Source organism: Trematomus bernacchii, unplaced genomic scaffold (assembly GCF_902827165.1).
Source record: "Trematomus bernacchii unplaced genomic scaffold, fTreBer1.1, whole genome shotgun sequence".
Taxonomy (NCBI): Eukaryota; Metazoa; Chordata; class Actinopteri; order Perciformes; family Nototheniidae; genus Trematomus; species Trematomus bernacchii.
Genome location: NW_022987313.1, coordinates 8349194 through 8373461, shown reverse-complemented (window position 1 = coordinate 8373461; position 24268 = coordinate 8349194). Strand labels below are relative to the sequence as shown.

At 43.2% G+C, this 24268-nt stretch overlaps 1 protein-coding gene across 1 annotated transcript in view; it reads left to right on the top strand.

Annotated features, from left to right (window-relative positions):
- Positions 1-525: 525 nt before the first annotated feature.
- The window catches only part of kif26ab (kinesin family member 26Ab), a 68586-nt gene continuing 44843 nt past the window's right edge, over positions 526-24268 (top strand). The window contains exons 1-2 of the mRNA XM_034126204.1: positions 526-588; positions 819-1037. Of these exons, the coding sequence (XP_033982095.1) occupies positions 526-588; positions 819-1037 (282 nt within the window). The remainder of the gene's footprint in view (positions 589-818; positions 1038-24268) is intronic.

The following is a 24268-nucleotide window of genomic DNA, read 5'->3' as shown; positions in this document are numbered from 1 at the left end:
ATCATAGTATTATGAAGCCATAAAAACATGGAGTCTGGTGGTTAGAGCTGAAAAAAGCTTATAGAAGAGCATGTGACTGTCAGACTGTGTGGAATCAGATGATCTCTTATAGAGCAACAGGAAATAGGTATGTAATGTAATGGGGTTTACATTATTAGAAAATTATATCACGTTTCATCACAAAGACGATTCAGTGGCTTCATAATCGTCATTTAGTCGTCGTCCCCCCCCCCACACTTTTTCCACCAAAGTTTTCTTCAGCCCTCCCATTCTCAGAGTAACACCGCCTCCTGCGCACCGCTGAGCGCCCTCCTGTCCCAAAAAATCCTCCGCTGTAAACTTCTGGTACACACTCACCAGTTGCTTTCGATCAGTAGGTACTGGTCCAGTTCAATCAGACAGATGACTGGTAAACCCCAATCAGGTCTCCAGTCTCGCCTATGGCTCTGCCCAGCGTTTTTTTCGCGATAAACCTGTGAGACTCTCGAAGACGTTCTCCTGAGGGTGTTACCTTGATCTGGGAGAATGAGCTCATTTGGGGGCAAATCAGCTCCTGATGGAAGGGACCCTAACAACCGCATGTTCACTGTAAGTGTGTCACTGCACAATATTTAAGTAGTTTCAGTCGTGTTTTTCATACTTAACAAAATAACAGCACAACTTGCATCTCATTGGTGCGCATTGGACAGGTGCTCTGTTTTCAAACGTATCGTCAAGGTACAAACAAACAGTTTCATGCTCACGCTTCGGCGAACTGGAGGTGAGACCGGTTGTTATTCTCACATTTGAGGTTAACCAAACTTATCCTTATGCTGAAGGTGGAGGGATGTCCGGGTGGAGAGTCTCCGGTAACCCCCAGGAAAAGGCTTCACTCGGCGGAGGACGCGCGGTGCAGCAGCCGGCCTCCCCCCGAAGGAGCCGGCTCGGTTTCCATCTCCGAATCGGAGGAGAAGGGAGGCTTTTGCCAACAATGTCAACAGAAAGTCACAGAGCTGAAGAAGCAAGCTCTAGCCCTGGCAGACCAAAATTCACTGAAGGTTGGTTTTCATAACTTTTCCATACTCTTTTAGGCCAATATCCTTATGAAATGTTAACTTTTTTTTGCAATTATTCACACTTAAAAGTTTTGAATCCTGATATCCTTAGTTCAAAAAGTCAAATTATGTAAAAAAAAAAAAAACGCATGAAATTAGCATACTTTCACTTATTGTTTAGCACAAAGCAGAGCTATGGAACCTAGTGTGAGCTGCTTTAAAATGTCTGTTGCACGTCTTTTGGCCTTTTTCCCCCACCTGCACCTGCTCTTACGGCTGTTATCTATGAACAATGACATTTGGTCCTCTCTATGGTTTATAATTATACCAAGAAATTCTCACCATCTACTTGTAAAGTTGTTTATTGTAAGCTTGACTTCAAATTCTAGCCATGGATGTGAAAATGGAGGCTTTTGAGACTTTGAAAGTGGTCCATTGTTTGGCTAAACAATGCTTATCTCTTTATTTTGCTGCTGGGTGTGGGGGGAGTTGAAATGAGCGACCTGCTCAAGTTGGAGACTGAGGAGGAAGTTAAGTCCCAGTCGACCTTCGCTGTGCATTGATGTGTTCCTGTATGGCTGCTCTCACAATTCCCACCGCTGTTAAATATAGGCCCTGAGACTACTGTTGTAGTGGCGGGCCAAGTTTGCCCTCGGGCTGGTTCTCCTCTGTTGTCCAGTTTTAGAGAGAGAGACCCAAAGTCGGATTAGATTACATCGCTTCAAGGTTCACCCCAAATCCCACAGCACCCAATGTTCCTACAGGGACAGGTAGACAAGGAACAAGGGGCATTTCTGAAGCACCTGGACCCTCTGTTTCAGACATGTGTGGTCTAATCTTTGTACTGAGCATATCAGATCTATGTTCAGGTATCAGGTAAGTCCACCCTGTAAACACATTAACTGCCATTATCTGCCATGGGAACTGACCTCCCCTTTTTAGTGTGAGACCCTCCAGCAGTACTTTGTGGCCTTTACCAGGTGCTCTGTGTTGTAGAAAGAGATGGGAGCAGCCCCCTTACCCCCCTATTTTGCACTTGTTGATGGCTAAATTGGGCCTTAATTCTGGGGTGTCAAACGGTGATGGCAGGGTGCTTTTATTGAACCAGGGTTATGGTATGGAAGGATAATAAACCCATTGTGTTTGTGAGTTTGGGCTGCCCACCTGTTGGGCCTCATAGGATGGACGCGGTTACGGATGATCGCTTCCAAATTGCTTCCTCGGCAGAGGCAAAAAGGTCAACAGGGCGACTCAGGTGGCCCATTGGTGTGTCTGGGATCACGATACCTGCTAAGGTTTGGCCACTGTTGTGTCTGCGGCGCTCATGGGAAAAACGAGAGCGGAGACTGTTTACCCGAGGTCGCACTTCCCCTCCCGCCCCATCCGCCTGCAGTCCCGTTTTTGTGAAGAGGAAGTCGACTCGGTCCCCAGACATCCCTCTCCCCCTTACCCTGCTGCAGACTTATTGTTTGAATACAGTAGTAGTAGCGAGTGTTTGGGTAGAGTGAATGTGATTTTCTACATGAAAACTACTAGAGGGGAAAGTGCACTGTTCACTGCTTTTGTGTTTTCCTGTTTGTGTCTAGAGGAACCTGCTTACACTATGTCCTGCAAGTGGGCAAATGTAGGGAAGTAAAGGCCTTTTCTCTTCACACTGTACCCCCAAGTTAAGTGAAGAAACTGTTGGCCAGCATTGAAAAACTTGAGATGACAAATTATTTCTTTATACATTCATATCTAATGGCAGCAATTAAATACTTTTCATGCTTCCTGCCTCTCACACCCCTGCTTCAACTGTGCACACAGTCTTGTGTTTGCCAACTATTTAAACAGCACATCAACCAAAGTGCCCATATACACTTAATTTGAAATGATATTCTAATTACAAATATTGTATGACATTGTGTCACAGGCCTCAACCCTAAATTAACTTTGCTGAAATTATGTTTTTTAGGAACCACCCTTAGGTTTCATCAGTCATTGCCCTTTGTATTTGATTCAAAGAGCAAATGGTTAAAAACAGGAAAGCATGAAAGAGCCACTGATAACCTCCAAACTGGATCTAATCAAGGGAATTCACCTACTTAATTTGCATGATTTAAAACGTACAGTTATAAATGACGTCAGTAGTGAATAACAGACAGTCTGGATTTAATAATTATAGACTGTTTTGTGGCTGGACACAGTAACTAGGTGAGGTATGATAAAAAGAAAGACCTCATTTAACCACTTAAACCTCAACTTCAAAGAAACCAGTTAGCTTCTTATTCTAAGTAGAGGCTCTGGATTAGATCCAAACTCTGCTATAAATGCTTACTGTTCTCTGTCTCTGTCCTGACACTCAGAGTTGTTTAATATTCTGGTGTTGTTATGATGAAACTGAAATGGGAGGAAAGGGTTTTTTGTGCCTGTGCCATCAACCTTCTCATGGAAAGTTAAGAGAGTGTCCGTGACAACAATTGGCGATTAAGTTTGTAAAGAGCCAGCAGCCTGTAGTCAATGTAACCTGTAAGGACTATAATTCCTCGCCCGTGGCAGGGCTGCAGCAGCTCAAGCCCCTCAGTCACAGTTTAGACATAAGCTCTGTTACTTGATATCTGTTTTCTGAAAAGACTAACCATAATTGTATTCGCTGATCCATGAGAGAGATGACATTCAGGGAGAATGGGAGTAAAAAAGACTTGATTGTGTTGATGAAAAATGCCAGGAAGTGGATCAGTGCTAAGGTACACACCATACTTGAAGATCAAGTTTTACAAATAAAACTATTTTTCGAAATGCGATTTCTCACAAAGATTGTCTGTATGGTCAATATGTAGCTGGGGCCAGCCGTTTATTAGCTAGGATTAGCATAATAACAGGAAGTAGGGGGAGGGGGAAACAGATTCAGTAGCATAGCTCTGTCCAAAGCAAAACACTAGGAGCTCTAAAACTCTGTAATTAGCAAATATTTGTTATACTGGATTCAAACCTAGGAAGAAAAGAGAGTGGAGAAGACATGTTGCAAGATTGCATTCATCTATTTTTCTGCCAGGGGGAGTCACTTCCTGATGAACACTGCTACTTTGACTGTTTCCCAGTCTCTTTGCTAAGCTATAAGCTAACCAACTGATGGCTGTAAATCCATATTTAGCATACGGTAAACATGAGAGTCGTATCTATTTCTTCATCCAACTCTCTGCAATAAAATGATAAGCACATTCACCAAAATGTCATTCTTTTAATATTTTAGCCAAGAATATGTACTGTTGCCCTCTAAGGCAATGGAAGTTACTTTACTGATAAGACAAAAGGTTGGAATATGGAAAAATATGAAGTTTTCTTATCATTTTTAAGCCAGAGATGAAAAGCCCACACATTTTTGGGTTTGGTATGTTGCACGAACTGCAGGTCAGTGATAAAGTCAACTGCTTATAAATACTGAGGCCCATGAATATCCAAGCAGTCCTGGACCTTGTGAGCTCCACTTGTACACTGACTGATTAACAGAAAACGTCCTGCAGGGCTGTGACGGTTTAACATTTGGATTAAGTTGAGCCTTCCGAGGTTGAGGTCAGTTGCAGCCAGGCCTTACCTTTCTGATGACCTTTGCCCTCTGGATATAAGGAAACTGCATTTAGGTGCAGGTCACTATGGAGTTGAAGGTTTAATTAAGTTAAATCTCAGTGATAGAGAATGAGCACACCGCCTGCTAATCACGAACACTGTGCACTGCTGATGTATGCACGATGTGTCCAAGCTTATTATGGATGGTGTGTATGAGTGTGACTATGAATTTGGCTGCAGGAATTAATTTGTACCACGAGGCCTTTTGCCAGTTTTTTTTCATGTTCCGTTAATAAATAATTGGACCAGTAATTCTTGCAAACGACTCATTTGAATTCATGTTTGATTTGTTTCTGCTTTGTTCCTTGCTTGACCCTTGATTCACTTTACGTGCAGAGTTATAAGTGAATTTATGTTAATGTAACAAATCAGTTTTTCCTGAAGCACTGAAGAAAGAACAATTAATCATCCACATTGTGAAAAAATAAAATGTCCCGGCCAGAAAGTCAGGGACAGTGTACGAGCTGAGTTTATTTAACTCCCTGTGAAATGAACATTTGTTTTCACATGTCATTTTCTCATGCCTTCTTTTCCAACTTTCCCACTTGTGGATTTGTATAGCTGTCAACAAATAAGTGGGAGAGAGTGATTGGTTGCCCTGGCCTGAGGAGACTGCAGAAACAATGCTTTGATGATGTCACTGTGAATAGATGAGTGTGGGAGAGAGAAATAGATGCTGGTGAACGGCTGCAGATCTACCTACCTGGCTACTGTTTCTCAGGCGGTCAGGGGGTGGAGTGTTTCCTTTGTTGACTGACCTCTGACCTTTCTGTCAGTTCTCCCAGTCTTTATGGTGGGTTAGGGTTTCAGGGGGCTGACCTAGGCTGGAACAGGTGTACGCTGCCAGGTTCGCTGCAGGAGGGCAGACGACAGGACAGAGTGACTGGCAGACGGATGGATTGAAAGCTAGAAAAAAGACTGTGTGAAAAACCCCTCCGGTTGTGAAACTTGAGCTAACGCAGAGTTAAAACAGAGCATGACCATATGATTCTATTCACCTTTAAGCACCTGAGCCCCTGGGGGCTCTCTGTGATGTGTGTGTGAGTCTGTGTGCTACTCAGTAGTGCATGCCCGCCGGAGAGCCTGGGAGGAGATGAGAGACGAGAGCGAGAAAATAGAGGAGACACTGGGCTTCTCCACGCTCCGTCCCTGCATGCAGTGTGACTTCTGCTTTATGGCATGTGGCTGTATTAAACCGCAGCGTAATAATCTGGTGTCAAGTGGTGCAGAGACCAAAGACATAAGTCATTGTGCTACCATTCTATACTATATCTCTGAGCCTCATGCAGCTGTTCACCGCCACTTTAACTCAAATCCCCACAGCTTTGTTTATTTTCTCTTTTTATATATTGCATGCACATTTGTCACATGAAGACTTTTTTATACACTTCTGTTAGGGCTATAGGTAGATCATAAATATTCTTTCTGTAAGAGCTGGGTAAATATGTATATAGCGCCAAGTATTACAAATGTGAAGCAGTGGCCCATTTAATGATCTAAGTGACTCGTTCTTTCATTAGTTTGATCTCTCCAGACTGCCTTTTAACATCTAAAATATAAACATTACAAATTATATAAATATTAAAAATACTTTTGGAGAAACACGTGGATGTATTCTCACACTTAAAGTGGACCTATCATGCTATATTTGAATAATATAGTGTAGGACCATACCTATATAAGGCATATTTATACTTTTTTTTTTCAAAATACCAAACAGATCATGCATTTTAGCCATGCCTCATTTTGCTCAATTTGACATTTTTTAGCTCTGTTTTTGCAAGGGCTGATTCTGTGAGAACAGCACCACCTACAGGCCTGGCATATGTACTATAGCGTCTCCAGCGCTTTTCGAACGGCAATGGCCGTGGCTGTCTCCTCCTGATTGGTGGAGTTGGCCCAATAGCCTTAGCGCCACCGTCCTGACGTCAGGACAGTGTTCAAATCTGGATCAGTTTTTATCAGATCCGTTGCAGCGCCGTTTTTAGATATTTGGGTATGGAGGAAAATAGAGAGGGTTGTGTTTTCTGACACTTGGTGAGTTCCCTGGAACACCGGGGACACATATTCATGTATAAAAGACGTACAGAAGTGCATTTTGCATGATAGGTCCCCTTTAAGTATTAAACAACCATCATTTGGGTAGTTGATTCTAAGCTTTCATATTACAAGTACTATTCAGCACGATACCAAGCTGTATTACTGTACAGTTTTATGGTACAATGGACACAGTGAAGTAGAACAAAGGACTCTGTTTGTTCACTTTTTGGTTCAAATGCTGCAGGAATTTACTTCCCTTGAAGAAAAATTACTTTATCTCCTCTACTTACTATGGCGCATTGCAGCCACAGTACTTTAAATGTGGACAGTAGAACAGGTAGGAGTTAAGATTTTCACTTTTCTTGCCTCCAGATTTTCACAGATGGTCCTGCTTTTCAAGGTAGCCGACTTTCATTGGCCAGAAACCTTTTTCTTTCTCCTAGCCTTCAGGCAGCCCTGGAATGAGGGTCACATCTTCACTATGGCTGCTGCAGTTTCATTTTTACATCTTTCATTTGGTGAGCTGAAAGTGAATTGACCCCTTATCGCAATTGCAAGGGTAAATTGCTGCAAGGCCGATAGCAGGAAATGGGTTCAGGGTGTGCAGATGCAAGGGTTGATGGGTCCGGATGGAAAGAAAGTGAGCTGCAGTAAGGCTGATGCTCATCGCCTTTCATCAGGAGGACAGTGAGAGAATCTGTCTGAGCCGAGGAGTATTTAGGAATTCTCCACCTGAAATTATTGCAATTCCTTATGTCTGCAATCCACTGCTGGCAGGATGAAACAGGAGCTGACTGGGTCTCCTCAGCAGATGCCCACTAACACACACAGGTGAACCCAGACTTAAGCTCAGACACACACACAGATGCACAGAGTTTACCTGAATGTGTCCTCTTCTGGCCATCTGGTCCTTTCTGGTACGGCTGCATGCCACTGTAATGTCTGCAGAGAGCCGTCCAGATGTTCCCCCAGTTACCTGTCAAGGTGAGAAGAGCTATTTAGGGCTGCTTAGACCTGGAAATCCACTCTGCCGTCTTCAGTTATTGGTGCAGTGCCTCTCTCATTCACTGAAGTCCAACATGTAAAGACAACCTATTATCCTTAACAGCTATTCAGTAAAGATGTTCAATCAAAGTGTGTGACTGGGAAGACCAGCTGCACCATAACCTTATAATGAGCTGATGAGAAAGCAATAAGCTAAAAGAGGCTTCATGCTTGGCAGAGCTTCTTAGCTTTTCTCAAACCCCTGTAAATGTTGGCCTGAAGTGGCCTGATCCATTTAGAAAGAAATGGGTTCTTAACAAATAAATGGTACTGCAATATAAGGGTTTAAAAGGATTGCAAATGTGGATTAAACATATCTTTAAATAGTCACTAAATCTTGGTTTCCTTGGCATTTTGGGCAGATTGATACCACCCTAACAATGTCTGTGAAAAAAACAAATTGGAATACTAGCTAGTTGATAGGTAGTTATCTTCTTGGCATAACTTAAATACTAGAAGTAAGAGGAAAAAGACAGCCTTGTTTCGTCTAAAATTGCCAACAGCACCCTTGAAGCTAATAAATAAACACATATCCTTTCATCTTTTTAACCTGTACAAAACCTGAGGTGTAAAAAGAACAGTTGTGATTTGTATTGAACATTTAACAGAGCCAAGCTAGCTGTTTCTCCCTGCTTTGGTCTTTTACTAAACTAAGCTAAATGGCTCATGTCTGTAGCTTAATATTTAACATATAGTTATGAGAGGGTCATTTAAACTCACAACTAAAGTGGAATCAGTTCATCATTTGACTAACTATTTAAATTAAGACATGACTCAGATGGGCAATCAAAACTGAGGCCTGTTCTTTTTTGCGATCTTTTCACAGAATTCCTCGAACTGAAGCACCAGGTAAAGCTGACTATTGTGACAACACCTTTATTCTTTAGCTGTTTTCCAATTGTTACTGAATCTGAGGAATTATTGCCATGCATAATAGCGCTTGTCTGAAAGGGTTTGCTGCTGTTTGGTGAAGGATCATGTGTTACAATGAGCCAGACTGAAATGAAACAATGGATCTGCTGTCTAGGCTGACAGGGCGATGTGTTACAGCACTGGTCTGCAGAGCATGAGAACGGAGCGACAAAGGCAGAAATGTCAACGAGCGAAGAACACAAATGCAACGAGAAGTGTAACCAGTGAGAATTAATCATTTTGACTTGTTAATTTAGGGCGAGCCGCCTGTGTGTGTGTGATTCTGAGTGTGTGCGCATGTATGTTTGTTTTATGCAATCCCGGGGCTCCTACTGCCCGGCTTCTCATAGTATTTCATGCTGAAGTGAGACGTGCATGATCCAGGCAGACTGCAGTCTATTATCCAGTCTGATTCTCTGTATTGGAAAAACATAGTTGTTGAGATACATCTTCAACACGTTACACAGACACTGAGAAGCACTGAGTTGGAGGTAATCTGTTGCTGGCTCCATAAAACGCGCTCAATTGACAGCAGGCCTTGTGGTAGCAGACAAATCGCCTGGCTTATAGCAAAGTGCTGAAAGAGAATGCCAGCGCTCTGTGTCCCTGCCAAGATGGATATGCAGACAGCAATCTCCGGACTGTTTGGGCGTGGCTCCTTGCTCCAAGCAAACAGCGGATCAGTAGAGTATGGTGCCTCAGTCTGACTCGACATCGCTTTGTTTGCTTTTTTCTTTGGCAGATGTCAATGGGGCTTCTGCTACTTCTCACCTGCTGCCTCTGAATAAGACCTCTTTGGCAATATTTACCCTCAGAGGCTGGTGCATTGAATGTTAGATATTGACTCTAGAGACGCAGATTTGCCAAATTCATTATTTATGTATACAATAATCAGATTATTATTATCACAGCAATAAGCTGATGGTGAACATGCTTGCAAATAGTTGATGATTTACACATCAAGCAGACATGGAGGACATTAGCATTGGTTTTGATTCTTGGCCGCCTGCCAGACATAAGTCAGATATTCACAATCCTTTTAGCTCTGTTTGGATCTCCACCAACTCCTGAGGGAAATATATCTTTTGTGGCTGAATGCAAGCACAATTAAACAGCTTGTAACCCTAGTAAGTTAATTCATAGTTCATAGATATAAATGGGCTCAATACAAGTTCATTTTGAATGTAGTTAAATCCCATTTCTAAAATATTATTGTATACTGCTTGACATGATGTTTTTCCTGACAATCCAAAAACCACATGTTTTAAGAACTACATTTATGATTAAATAGCGGTTTACTTTAAAGCGATTTTTTGTTGCATTCAAAATAAATAAAACATTGACATGGTCGTCCTAGTCATCAAAGAAAAATGTACTTTTTATAAAATTCACATATTATAAAAACACATCAGATAAGGGAAACAAAAGAACATACTGTAGAAACACTCTGCAACACATAGCACTTTCAAAATGACTGTACACCTTGACACCCAAGAAACTCAAATAAAGGTTTCCGGATGTTTGCAAATGCTCCTGCCTTTCCCAAATTGATGTTTCGCTAAAGCAAAGCAGTTGATTCCTAGAGGAGCCTCTCAGTGAACTCAGTAGTAAACTGTGCCACTTCTGTGTGAGTCATGCCATATTTCTATATATATGTCCGGGAGACAGTATGCATGCATCTCTGTGTTAGTGTATTTGTGTTTGTGTATTAGTAGATGAATTGTGATGGGTTGTGTTGGGATTGGTAGATGGTCTTACTGGCCTCCGCACCTATACGTTGGGCCATTTTCTATGTTCAGGAGCTCATTCTGATACGTATATAGTGCTCCATAAATCGTGGCGCAGTGTGAAAATGCCAGTCAAAGTTCACGCTGCTCATGTTCATTTCATGCTTGAGTGTCCAGCATTGTGAGCTTGGATGAGTGTGTGTATTGATGATGTGTGAACGTGCGTGTAAGTACCAGAGGGAAAAGAAAGAGATGAAGCACATTCAGAGTCCTTCCATCCTTTCCACTTTGCCGCAGAAGTCATCCATCTTTCTGAACTTAACTGCTACCAATTTATGATTGCATTATTACAGTCCGTTTTTTATCCTCATTCCAACACACAGGCCTGGTGGTGGTCTGGTTAATGGAGAAGGTGATGGAGAAGGTGACTGGCCAGTGCTATTACTCAGGAACTGGGTGGACTTAGCTTTAGGGGGAATATGATGAGAATATAACCTCTCTTTAGCGCTTTTTTACGTTTACTTTCTCCTGTTTTGTTCCTTTATATCGGGGACTAACATGCCACTTTACTACAGATAAATCAGTTAATAGCTTAAATATTGGTCCGTTATATGCAATAAAGACCTGAAGCCTCCAATAGGCACCAACACATGTAGCCTTTCTCCGGTCAGAAGAAAGAACAAATCGAAGCAAAAAGCTGTGAATGTTTCAGTCTTCATTTTTCTTTCATTATTGAATGACTTGACTTAGCAATTTGCCTGCTGACATTTGAAAGAAAATAGCATTGGAATGCATTCTACGAAATGGCAGCAAAGTTGCATTTAATCTGCTATAAAACTGTGTCGCCGAGTATCTCAATTGGTGCAAGAAAGAAAAGGTCAAACTCGGCTGTATGGATTTTCATAATGGCTTCTCACCGGAAAGAAGTCAATCCAGATACAGTAGCAGTGTTGTTGGTCTGTGATTGACAGGTTAAGTATTTTTCTGCTATTATTGCGCTTTCGGGATACGTTTGCTTTGAAAGCCCGATGAAGGGTTGAGTTACATTGTGGTTTTTGACACTTTTGTACTGCTAGACATAACTTAATTTGCTACACTTTAGTTAGTATAGCCTTAAGTACTGCTACTTGACAGCTTTCTTTGAAATGCCTGTCTCATCCTATGATTAGACAAGATAAGCTGTTAAGAGAGAAATAGGTACTCCTACTGTACAATACATGTAAAAACTCGTAAAAAAAGTAGCACAGTAAGGAAGTGCCAGTTCTTCATAATTGGCAAACCTTTTTGGTGCAATCATAAACTTTGGAGGTCACAGCATTTGTTTTATTTATATTCAGATCAGCAGAGATATACTGTCTTGAGAAACGATGTTGAGTCTGTCATCTCTCTCAGAGGATTCTTGTTGTGGAGTAAACCTTCCCCTGCCTCTCTCCCATGATCCGACTCCCATTAATAGATCCTTCCTTTATGCTTCCCCTCTTGTTACTGTCGCTCTATTTTATGATGTCACTCTCCCCGCTGAAGAGCTCTGGGCTGGTTTATCTCCTTCGTGTGTGTCTGGCACTTAAACTTAAACCTCTCTGTTTACGAGTCCCAAACTGCCTCTCCATCCTCTGTGTTTGCTGCTCAGTATCAGTTGTGCTTGCCCATAAAAGCCGTGCCATCCTCGCTGTTCTGGGAACAACGCTGTTGGGCCTCACTGTGCGGACCCCCAGCTAAGTGCTGCCTGATTCCCATGCTGAGTGTGAGAACAAGTCTGCGACAGAGTGTGTGTACAACTTTGTGTACATGTTTATTCATAGGATTGTCTCTTTGGTCTAACTGAAAGTGGTTAAATTGCCGTGCCATTTCACTTATGTTTGAAGCTGCTTTCAGTTAGTATTTTGTTCCTACTTGCTGCAGGCGTTTTATTCCCTGAAAGTGTCATCATTAATGTGGTATGCTTTAGGTGCTTCTGTCAGAAGCGTTTAAATCAAGACGAAAAGTAGAAGCTGTTGTTTACTGCTCTAAATTTATGCATCAAACAAAAACATTGCTGGAATGCCTTTGAACGTGTCTGTGCAATACGGAAGCGCTTCCCTCCCTCTGTGAGAAGGAGGGAAGCTCACAGGGAGCACACCTGTGTCTTTGGCTTTGGTGGATTCCTGCACAGTTTTAGTTTTCAGCCCGGGAGTGGATGCTTTCTGCTGTGTTCAGTCCTCTGACCCTCTGCTGTGTCCAACTCACCTCCCCCTTCTGTCCTTCAAGAGTAGCAACTCAACAGCTCATCGGGAGCCAAAACTTGTCATTGTCTTGTGTCCGCTGCAAGTCCAGACAACTAGCAGGCTGTAAAACTATTATGTGGTTAAAAATAAATGTGTGGTTTTGTTTACACACAGCATTTTACAGGTTGGGTCAGCTTGAGGTTGACGTTTGAGCAATATGTTAGTTTCCAGGGGAGGCGTTAGTCATACAAAGCAATGCTGACCTTTGGCCTGACTTCAAGTTTTTAGTTGTGAATGCAAACATCATGATTTTCTGTTTCACCTTTATTTCCTTTTCCTGTGCTGCTCCTATCTGTGCCTGACCTTAAACACAGGTTTTTACAAAACTTCCATGTGAGCATTCCTTCAAAAAAAGTGTTCTCCACTGTCACACGGTCATTACCACATCCATCTAGCGAGATGTTAATCTCCTCCTCCTCCCCCCTACCCTGTCCATCCACTGACCCCTCTGCTTCCCCTCGTCCCACGCTGGGCATTTATGTCTTCATCGCTTTGTGAGTGGGACGCTGTTTTGGCTGCAGCATCTAATGGAGGGGTGAACCCAGGGCACACTTGAACTCCCACAGAAGCAGTCGCTGCAGACTACATTTGAACTGAATTTGACCTGTCAGACTATACCTGATCTGTGCGCTACTATCTCTTTTATGCGCTTCTTTCATGCCCTTACACACACATCTATAGTACATTTTCAACAGAGCCTGGTTCCCATACTAAATGGCAGTTCAGAAAGTGATTCCTGCTTGCGTTGTTAATTTATAGAGGGTGCTGTAAAAGCCCTACAGTAGCCATTCAAAGTCATGGTGGTGCTATGGGAATGGAGGGCTCAAGGCTGGAACAATGCTTAATTAGCTCATAAACAAAGGCTGCTGGGGGATCAGAGAGGGCAATCAAAGGGTCCCGTTCCTTTGAGCTTCTCTCGCCATCAACAAAGCCCCTCTAATGGCCCCGTCACTACACTTGTTGTGTCTCACCATGGTGTGCTTCCTGACAACATAAAAGGCTCACATTCCAAAAAAAGCCTCGGAAAAGAGACGATCCACAACGCCTTTGGTCACTGCGCTCCCCACCCTCCCCTCCCTCTCTCTGCTAGATATTGACTTTGCTCCTCCGCTCACCTCCGCAGTGTATGCTTGGTTCCCCGTGGCGACCATAGGAGCTTTTATCTTCCCTCTTTTAGTCTTGTGTCCGTGACTTTGGTGGTCTGTTTTATTGCGTTCCTTTGTGTGAAGCTGTGATGGCACGCTGCTGGGAGTCTGAGAGGAAGCGCTGGTCTGTGCCAGCTTCTAGAGAGGTTATTCAAGCTTGGCCTGAAGACAGGTGTGTAAGGGATGTGTGTGTGTGTCAGGTGTGGCCACGTGCACGCCTGCGGGCTCACGGTGGCTTGATGTCCATGTTTGCACAGGACAGTGAGTGTGTTGTTTTTCGAATGTTTGGACACGAGGCCTTTTAAAGAAAACAGACGTCCACAGCCACACGAGGACGGCCAGGCAGCAGGTCGGAGGCAATCTCTGATTGTTTGTGCGACTATGTTATCATCTCCTGTTTCCTGTCAAAACAGGAAAAGACTGGGGCGAAAATGGAGGCTAGGAAAGTGCTGCCTTGATGTGTATTGGCTGGAGGTCCAGATCTGCCCAACAGTGACCCTTCTGGCCAGGAAAAACAGACCCGTCCAGGGCGTAACCCGCAGCGGGACACTTCATGCTGTTATTTTTATCACTTTCACAAAGCAAAGCTAGGGATGCTTTTCCCAGCTGTTGACACGGGTCTGGTTCATTTTTGTCTCCAAAACAGCCAATGAGCAGCAGGCGGAAAAAGAAAGGGAGACGTCCCATCTGGCTGTAACCCTTTGGCTGGGAGCCTTACACTACAATTGTGGTCTCTGTTTAGGAAGGGAAATCCTTTTTGACATTTTGTTAATCATGAAAGCGAGACACTCCTTTTCTTTGGATGATCCCTGGACCTCCATCACAATACCTTTTCCGTCAGGCTGGAGTTGTCATGTGATTGTATCCATCAATCACACATATGTGTTACTTCTTTACAACAGGATGGCACACACACAGCAGACCTGGTAAATTCTCCTTTATGGGGCGTATGTGCGAGTACATTCCAGGCAGTAGAGTCTGCTATCAGTGTGGTTCAGGCGGTGGCTTAATGCTGACGGCATGGCAGGTAAAAGCCCTGGCGTCTGACATGGCTAAATGAGAAGGCACGGACAGGCACGCTACACAAACAGCTGATTACGGACTCGGCTAATTATTGACTGTTGAAAAATGATAACCATCTCTTGCTCTGCCTAGGGAGTCTCCGTGTAAAACTGAGAGTTGCTCTTGTGTGGAATTCCAAGAGTTTAAAGGCAGAGCTAACTTTATCCCTTTATGGTCTCTCTAAAAAAGAAAGAGCTGCTTGCACAAGAATGCTATTGTTGGATGAACCAGATTGGACCAAGCAGGCTTTTTTGTTTCTCCAGCAAGTTGTATTGAGGCCTGAGTGACCACATCTTTTATTTACGATGCAGAAGTAGCAATGGATTGCTAACACAGTTTCACAGGCTAAGATTGACCTCCTTTAGGATGTTTTTTTGTGTGTATTTGATGAGTAACTGGATATGAAACCAGGCAGGTAAACATTGGCAATAGCTCCTTCAGCACGTAGCGTTCAGAGTGGCAGCAGTGGTCTGCTCTTTTCTCCGTGACCCAGATTAAGATTTGGCGTGTGCTTGTTGACTGGGGTCAATGTCATCAGCAGCGAGGTCGGAGTTCATTTGTCTTTCTTGACAGACCTTCAGGTGGTGTTCCAATGCTCTGGCAGAAGGCCACACCAACGCTGACCTCCACCAGTCGCGCAATTAGTTACCCTTTGACCCCTCAGTCCCACAATCAAACCCTGAGCATAGACCAGGCATGCTTCTGCATCCCCAGACCCACTTTGTGTGTGTGTGTGTGTGTGTGTATGTGTGTGTGTGTGTGTGTGTGTGTGTGTGTGTGTGTGTGTGTGTAGCTCAAAAAGGCACAGATGTATAATGGGATATAGTCTGACATGATGTAATAGCTTCTTCTTGTTTCCCTCTACTTCAAACACGAAATTAGCAAAATAAAACGTTTGGAGACATGCCTAAAATTGTACACCCCCAACTTAATCTGGCTACTTTCCATTCTTCATAAATATATAAAAGAGCCATTAGTCTGCATCCATCTGCTGAAAACGGTGCAGCTCTTCCCTCCTTGAGTGAGTATTGTTATTTAACTGCTCTTAACTGTGTGTTTCTCATGCTCCTAAGTGCAGTTAAAGCGCATCACTCAGGGCTTATGCAGACAGACAGACTCAGATGAATACCATCATACCCTGGAGCCAAAAATAGAAATCTCAAGCTTTGCTCTTTCACTTTGTTTGACTCTAAACACGGAATTTAGCTGTGAACCTGCCGATTACCCCAATTCTCTCTCAGGACTGCGTGTTTCTCCCTCACCATGAATTCCTCAGCTGTGTTGTGACATTTTATATAAGCAGGCAGAAAGAAAACCCCTGAAGAATGTGAAAAGCACAATTCAAGACAGAACTTAACAAAGCTGCAAACAACTCCAAGGATATCTCTTCATTTGGCAATGGGAATTGACAGAAAACAGCAACGTCCGCCCATTTTTGCGTCCTTGTGAGAATAGTAATGGTTTTGTAACTTGTTTCCTGTATTGTTGGCTAACTCCTACAGTTATCTTGTTTCTCCTTGGACAGTGATCTGTTTGACCTCTTAGTCGTGTAGAGGCTCGTTTAAATCAAATCAAATCAAATCAAGTTTTATTTATATAGCACATTTATAAACGATTTTTGATTTTTGGTTTAAACAGGTGGATAAGTTACAAATCTTTAACAAATTGGTCTGCTTTCTCAAGTGTCTGCTGGTATGAGCTTAACGTCTGCTAGTATTTTCTAGCCACACTACTACACTACTATCATGACTGAGACTTAGATATTTCAATACTTTTGTGATCTTCTTCTCCTCCTTTTCCATCCAAATTTCAATGTTTCCAAGACTTGGGTTTATTACCAAATACCTACAAAACAATTAAGGTTTTCCCATTAGCCACCTAGGCTGCGTTTCGTACTACTCGTTAGCAATTGTCGACCGGTATGGCTGTAGAATCTTAGTGTTGTTGTAGTTTAGTATTATGAGAAATGGGTTCCATTTTTAACATTATTCTTTCACATGAATTAATAAACTTGAAAACTAATTATTTTTTAATCCCAACCAATCCTCCCCCATTCATTTGAATATAAGGTGAAATGGTTGTGGTTGATTTTTATTGCGGGCCATAAGGCCATTTCTAGGATGCTATTGTTCCTAAAAGACAAAGTGGCAAAATGTGCACGTGAAAACATTTTGATAAGCCAAGCATTTTCTAGGACGGTGAATGAAAATCCCTTACACCCAGTAAGTGGATTAGTGGGCGCTTTTCTCCACCGAGATAGTTCCGCCGACTTCCTTATCTCGCTTATATTCAATTGCATGTGTCTAGACATATCTCAATTAGCAAGGAAAAAAACTGATAATGGTTAGTGTTTATCTCAGTGTGTTCTTTCTGACAGTGCTCTCCCCTGCCCTCAACAACTAGTTCTCATAAACAGACAACCGTTTTCCATCAGTACAGCCCCTTTGTGGCTGAAAGCCCTGGGCTGATGTTGAATTTTCTATTATTAGTGATAATTGTGTTCTCTGAGAAGTCATTGGCATGGTAATGACATCTTTCATGATAAATTAGTATTCCCCCCCCCCCCTCTCTGCCTCACCTACACTAGGCTGTTGCACCAGACTGATTCCGCCACTCGCAACTCTGCTGCTCCATTGTTCTGCCGACACTCAGCGGCTTTGTGAGACACAAAGCATGTCACTCTCTGAGATAATGCTCTGCAGAATGGGAGGGGATGGGAAAGGGACGCTCAGCGAAGCTCACCTTGGCTCAGAATGTTTTGTGCTTTTCTGTAGGAACATAGTTAAGGAGGCAGAATGGGGGACTAACCTTTAGCTTGTTGTATAGTCCCTATGGCTTTGTGCTGTTCACATATCCTCCCTGGCACATGGGTCGATAAGTGAAAATTGAGATATCTGCCAAATAAAAATGTGCCATGCTCAACAATAACCACTTTACAGTGCCTCATTATGTGGCTTCTCCTCACAGACTGCATCTATAGAGTCACTCCACATGCCGAGAGAGAGTGGGAGGGAAACTCCAGCAGCAACTGAAAACTTGAATATTTATCCACATGGCAGCTTGCCAGCATAATTACTGTACCGTCCATTCCTAGAGAAGAGTGGAGAGAATAATTGTCGTAGGATACTCAACATTTCACCTTGTCATCACTTTTATACCACTCTGTTTTCATGACTTGATGTGAAGCTATGCATTTTTTTGCGCAAGGTGTCTCGGATGAAATATTGTAATAACCATATTGGGCGCTCATGTGGTTTTCTCTGTGGTGCTTGGGTTAAAAAAAAGTATTTGAAAGTTGATCTAAAAATGATTAATTCTTATCATGTTGTGTTGATGCGTGGACTGAGATATTTTCCATTACGGGATATTGAAGAAGATACCGTATGCAATTACTTCTGTTTGAGCATGAGTAACTCCCTCTGCATTTGATGTGATCATTTACCATTCGCACACACACTTTAGGCTGAGGGAGTTCTTCGATGCAGATTAGATGCCATAAGCTTTAGGCCCCGGCTCCACGGGAACCCATACGGCAAAACGCATCGGAGTAACGCAAACGCAACCGCAAAAAACCTTCCGCCCACACGCAATATACACCGGATTGTGTCAAGCTCCACGAGACGGCTCCGTTTACATCCAACCGCTGGAAAAGCTGCAGTACATATGCCGAGCCTGTACGTGGCGCTGTAACTTCCTCCACAAAAGCAGCAACTTCCTCCACAAAAGCAGCGAAGAAGAATGGTTGTCATGGCTGCACTTCTGTTTATTCTCCGCGGTGGGGGCCGAGGGATCCGGGCAGAGTTTTTCGCCGGTCAACGTGTGTTAAAGTTTAAATCTTCCGGACAAAATTATAAAAGTGCCGGTCAAAGGTCTTCTTTGTTATTTATTGAGCTTTAAAACAAATGAATAACGACGATATAATGATATATGATAATAAAATACACAGAGCCTGTCTCTTTTTCCTCTCTTCTCACAGCGTCAGTGTCTGTCTCATGCAGCAGCTGATCCAGTAATGATGACTCGACAGTAAAAATAAACATATTTATAACTAGTTTAGGTAGTTTGAGAGGTAATTAAAATAGCTATTGTTGTTGTTAACGAAACACATCAGCAATGATGCGGGGTACGCGGAGAAGTGGGGAGAGGTGGGGAGAGGCGGGGAGAGGTGGGGAGAGGCGGGGAGAGGCGGGGCTATGAAACGGATGACCGTATAGGCGACCCCACGGCCCCGTTGGACCCCCCAGAGCGCTCCGTTCCCAGATCTATCCACCTTTGGACCCGTTGTCGTTTGCGGGGTCTGTTTCTACGTTTCCGTTACGGCGTCGTCGAGCTTAAAGGGCTATACGCATGAGAAATATGCGGATTCAACCCGTTTTCGTCCCCGTGGAGCCTAGGCCTTAGCAGCAGTTTCTTTTCTCTCTAAATAAACCGCGGGGACCTGGGAGTGCTCCGTTTCACAATCCAAACGAAAAGCCCTCCTGTAGAACAAACTGCAGGCAATGCAACTCTCTCGGTGTGACAGTTCAGACAGAGCAGAAGCAGGTGGCTGTCATCACTGCGTACAGACTGAGAAGGGGTTTGAAACACAAGCGAAGTAGTGCTATGGGCTGTTGGAGGGAACTATTGTATCAGAATCCTCTATACTGCAGTGAGTGTTTTTAGAGTGGGCTCTTAGACAAAAATAGATCTCTCAACAAGCTCCAGTGGATGGATACCGAACACTGTTTCAACTTCGCACAGCAGACTAATGAGGACTTTGCAAATGTATGGAACTGTGGGGAAATTGCGAATCTGACCTTCAAGTGCTCAGTTTTAACTTTCAAATGCAAGTGGTTATGTGCTTTTTACCCGTGCCTCCTTTTGTAAAAATAGTGAATCAGAGGTGCGGACTAAATCCTAATCTCTTATTCTTATAACCCTTTGGCTCTGAGAATGTGCCAGATGATTTGAAACCCTCTTTTTTTTTTTTTTCAACCTCCATCCCCTCACCCCACCTTTTCTTCCACCCTTGTGCCCTTGCTTTCACCTGCGTTTAACAGCAACACCTGGCTCCTGCCGCTCCAGCTTGCCTGTTGAATTTGTCATTATGTGCTCATTTTGGTTCGTTTCCACTGCCAGGCCAGATTTGGAGAAAAAGGAGAAACTACCTTGAGAGCATCTCAGAGCCAAAAATCTGCCATTCTAATTAGAGGTGCACAATTGTTGGTGCAAGAACATAAACACAATCTATGTCCCTGGTGAGGACGGAATAGCAAGCTGTCTGACGTGCTCCACAACTGTTATGGGCATCGAAATGGAAAATCTTTTTAGGTGAAAAAAGTTTATCTAGTAATGCAGCTGAGCATTATTATTTCACTAATGAGAAAACTTTGGAGTGATGGTTCATTCTGTTCTCTTCTCTCTCTACATTCTTGAAATAAGTTTTGGATTGAAGCATTGAGACCAGTTTCTGGCAATTGCTAAAGTCCTTCATTCTCCCACTTGACCAATTCGGGGCTGAGAGAGAGGAGAGAGAGAGAGAGAGAGAGAGAGAGAGAGATGTTGGAGAGGGGGGAGAGAGAGAATGAAGTCTGTCCAAACAGTCTGAAAGGGGCTTGTTTTCTTTATGTGCGTGAGTGAACAGGAAAAGGTAATTAACTGGCCAAGTGGCGAAAGGCTGGAGTGATGGATGGCTGTGATGTAAAGAGACACACACACACACACACACACACACACACACACACACACACACACACACACACACACACACACACACACACACACACACACACACACACACACACACACACACACGTTCCAACTATTCTTCCCTCTAGTGTGCAAGCCATGCGTTAGTAAAACCTTTTATGTAATTGCACTTTTATAAAAACATGTATGTGAGTCTGCCATCAGTGCGAGGAGCCACAAGCACTCCCATCCTGATAAATGGGACGACCATATGGAGTGATGACACGTCATTATGTGAGGTCATTAATGGTTGCAGGGCGGTTTGGCAAAAGACTCATGAGTGATTACAACTGACTCTATCTATGTTTAACCTGAGGGTCAGCAGGATCTATGGCCTTTTTTTTTTTTGATGGACAGCGACATCTGTTTTTATGGATGACAGGAGAAGCTGCAGGCTGCACTGTAGTGTACAATGACCCGTGTGACAGTGCTAGTCAGCCCAAAACAAAGCGACATGTCACACCAGATCTTATCAAGATATTCTGATAAAAAGGCCAACATTTTGTGTATTTTGTATTAAATCTTGTGTGCTCATTCTAATGGGGGATTTGCTCAACCCTGTAATCGTTTATCAGAGGATATGTCACTGTGATATTCTGGACAGGTGGGCATGTGTTGAAAGTGTCACTGAGCCTATTTGCATTTTCTGTCAGCAGTTCTCTGACAGTTAAAGGGGGATAGGGCTAAATCACACTGGGCAGACAGGCTGACGTCTTTGTGAGCTCCTCCTAAACAGATGCTTAAAGCAAGGAGTTGGCGGTTCATTTAAGGGAATACTGATGCAAGAATCTGATGCACTTCTTTAAACAAGGTAATCTAAAATCTAACAGCAGGAAGTTTGTTCAATGTAATGTTTTGTTAACTTTTTAAGTGGGCAGTTTGTCTTCAGGATAGTTACAAAATATGGTAATGCCATGTTATCTCTCTAGGAACAATGTATTGCAAAGTTAGAAGTGAAAATTATTTTTATTGTACAACAATTATTCAGTATACGCCAATAAGTGCTTGTTTTTTGTGTTTCATTGTGTTAAAAAGAGGATCAGTTAGAGGCCAGACCCCTAAAAAAAGAGTAGAATCCATTTTGCGACCATATCTCTCACAGAAGCTTAAATTCAGATAATGAGATAAGACTCTAAATGTAGTCTGACTCAGACAAAAGCCTAATTTCATATCATAAATGCAGGAAAAGCAGGAGAGCTATTTCATTATTATTTGATGGAATCTCATTGTGCTCGAATGCAAAACCCTAAGAGTGACAGAAAACTGAATCAATTTTTCACACAGAGGGTGAATGAATTCATTATCATAGTGCTGTGTGCTTTATGTCTGCGGCGGTATTATCAGGTAGGTAATGACAGCGTTGCTGCAGATACCGCTGCTTTGTTTGCAGGAAAGTCTTATCACAGGTTTGTTTAATCTTGTCAAGTCAGCAAACAGGGACAGACATCTGTTTCATGTGATTTGGTTAGCCGCCCCATTTTGTGTTCTACCAAAGGCATTCTCGCAGAGTTAAATAGCATGCTAGTGTGACATCCTGAGTCATTGTCTTCTTTGCCTCCGAGCAGGCAGTGGTTAAATTTAATGGTCTGCATCCCAGATCTGCTGCTGCACTAAAAGCTCCACCTGATATCTAATCACAGTCACAGGCCTTCCAGCTCTGCCCTCCTTTAGGGGATCCGGGTCAAGGCAGTGGGCTTGAAAATGGAGGTGGTGGGAGTAGTTGAGAAAGAGCAGGGGGCAGAGAGGGATTACACCACTGGGTGTGTTGCTTTCATCCTGGGAATGTAATCTGCCGTAATGCCCTGCGCTCACCCGGGGCAGCTGTGCTCATTTTTCTCCTGACTCCTGACTACCTGTGGGAAAGCAGGCCTGCTGGAAGCTCTCGTCCTCACCCCGGGATCTGGACGGGGCTCCTGCGGTTTATTGGGGGGGGGGGGCCAATCCCTTCGAGACTTATAGAGACGGTGTGTGGTTAGGGTCAACACTGTCTCAGGTCAAGTCAACATAGATGGCTCGGTCGCATCCTCACAGGGAAGCAGAGAAGGGGAAAGTCAGGAGTTGAAAGGCCATTCGATTCGGCAGCTGCTGTGTGGTCTTCACTTTACAAGAAATGCAGTCATAGGAAGTACTGAGGAGTTGTAATGTGTAAACAGGACTGGTGTTGGTGAGAACAAAGTTTATTGAGGACAGATATAAAGCAGCGAGGTGTACTGACTCGTATGGAGGAATGTTTCCATGCGGGTAAGTTATGAAAAATAAACCTGGAAGGGAGCAGGAAGGAATGAAAGACTGAGCAATTTAATCTCAAAGTCAACTTCCTGAACAGTTACAGAGAAGGAACACCCAGGATGGAGAAATAGTACTGGACCTTTTCTGGCAAATTGCACTATGACTGATGTTGGAAATGAGAAAATAAATCAAATTCAGATAGGATGCAACAGAAACTGAAAAACAGTTCAGATAAGATCTGACAGGCTGCCGGCTCCAGTATGTCAGAACTTTTCTCATCACAGATGCACATTGATACAATTTTGTTTCATTTCTCTTTCTGCCAATGCTGCTGTGGGTCACAGTGAGATTTCATGTCTGGGTAATATCTGTTGGGCTCAACTGGAATAGAAAATATGGTTTCTCAGGGTATTTTACTTTCAATGGAGCGTGCCTAAAAGTCTCTTGGCTAGTGCGGCGCCTCATGCATTTCAAATCACTATGACCTTCCCCTTGATTTAAGTCAGCTTGCTATATCTGGCCTGACGCTCCACAACAGAGGTACATCAGACTCTGAATCAGAAACAATCAGAAGGCAGGTTCACTTTGTCTGGTTAGAGAAAAGGTGGACTGAAGAGTCGAGGTGAATTAGGTCTGATTGGAGAAAAGATCCTACGTGTGACTTTGCCGGGTTTTGTAGATAGATAGATAGATCGTACTTTATTGATCCCAAATTGGGAAATTGTTTTTGTTACAGCAGCATAAAAGGCATTTTACAATAAAACAAAATATACAAGAATAGAAATAAAATAAAATAAAATATAAAATAAAATATAAAATATACATGTCAAAATACAAAATAGAAAATATACATACAGATATTATATATATATACAAATATATATATATTCAAAATATATGGAATTATGGAGACCTGGGAGGGGAAATCATGCACATCTCTCTCCCTGTCTCCTTATCCATACAGTAAGTGGTTACGGCTGAGCTTGTTCCCATCAGCCTCTGGGCACGGGCTGTCTGTGATGACACTCTCCATCAGCCCAGAAAGACAGTCAGTTAGTCGGTGGCTCTCCCTCCTGCTGCTGCTGCTGCTCTGCTTTTCATCACTGTTAGTGTGAGGGACAGAGACAAACTTGGGTCTCTGAGGGCAGCAGAGGGCTCATTCCAGAGGCAGGGCTTTCTTTCCCCAGTGAGCTCGGCACACCTCCTTTCCATAATAAGGCCATGGCATCTGACTACATTCGTCCCTAGAGTTTAATAAAGATCAGTGCTGACAGGCAGTAAACCAACACAACCACCCACAAGCCTCCAGGCAGGGTCCACAACCCCGGCCCACCTCCTTCCACATGTCTTTCTCTCTCTGTCCTCTTATCCTCGCTCGTGCAGTTTGACTCTCTCTACGGATAGACCTCGGGTTGAAAACCAAAACCATCTCCCACTTGTACAGAACAATGGCCGAGGAGTCAGAGCCCTCAAGTAGC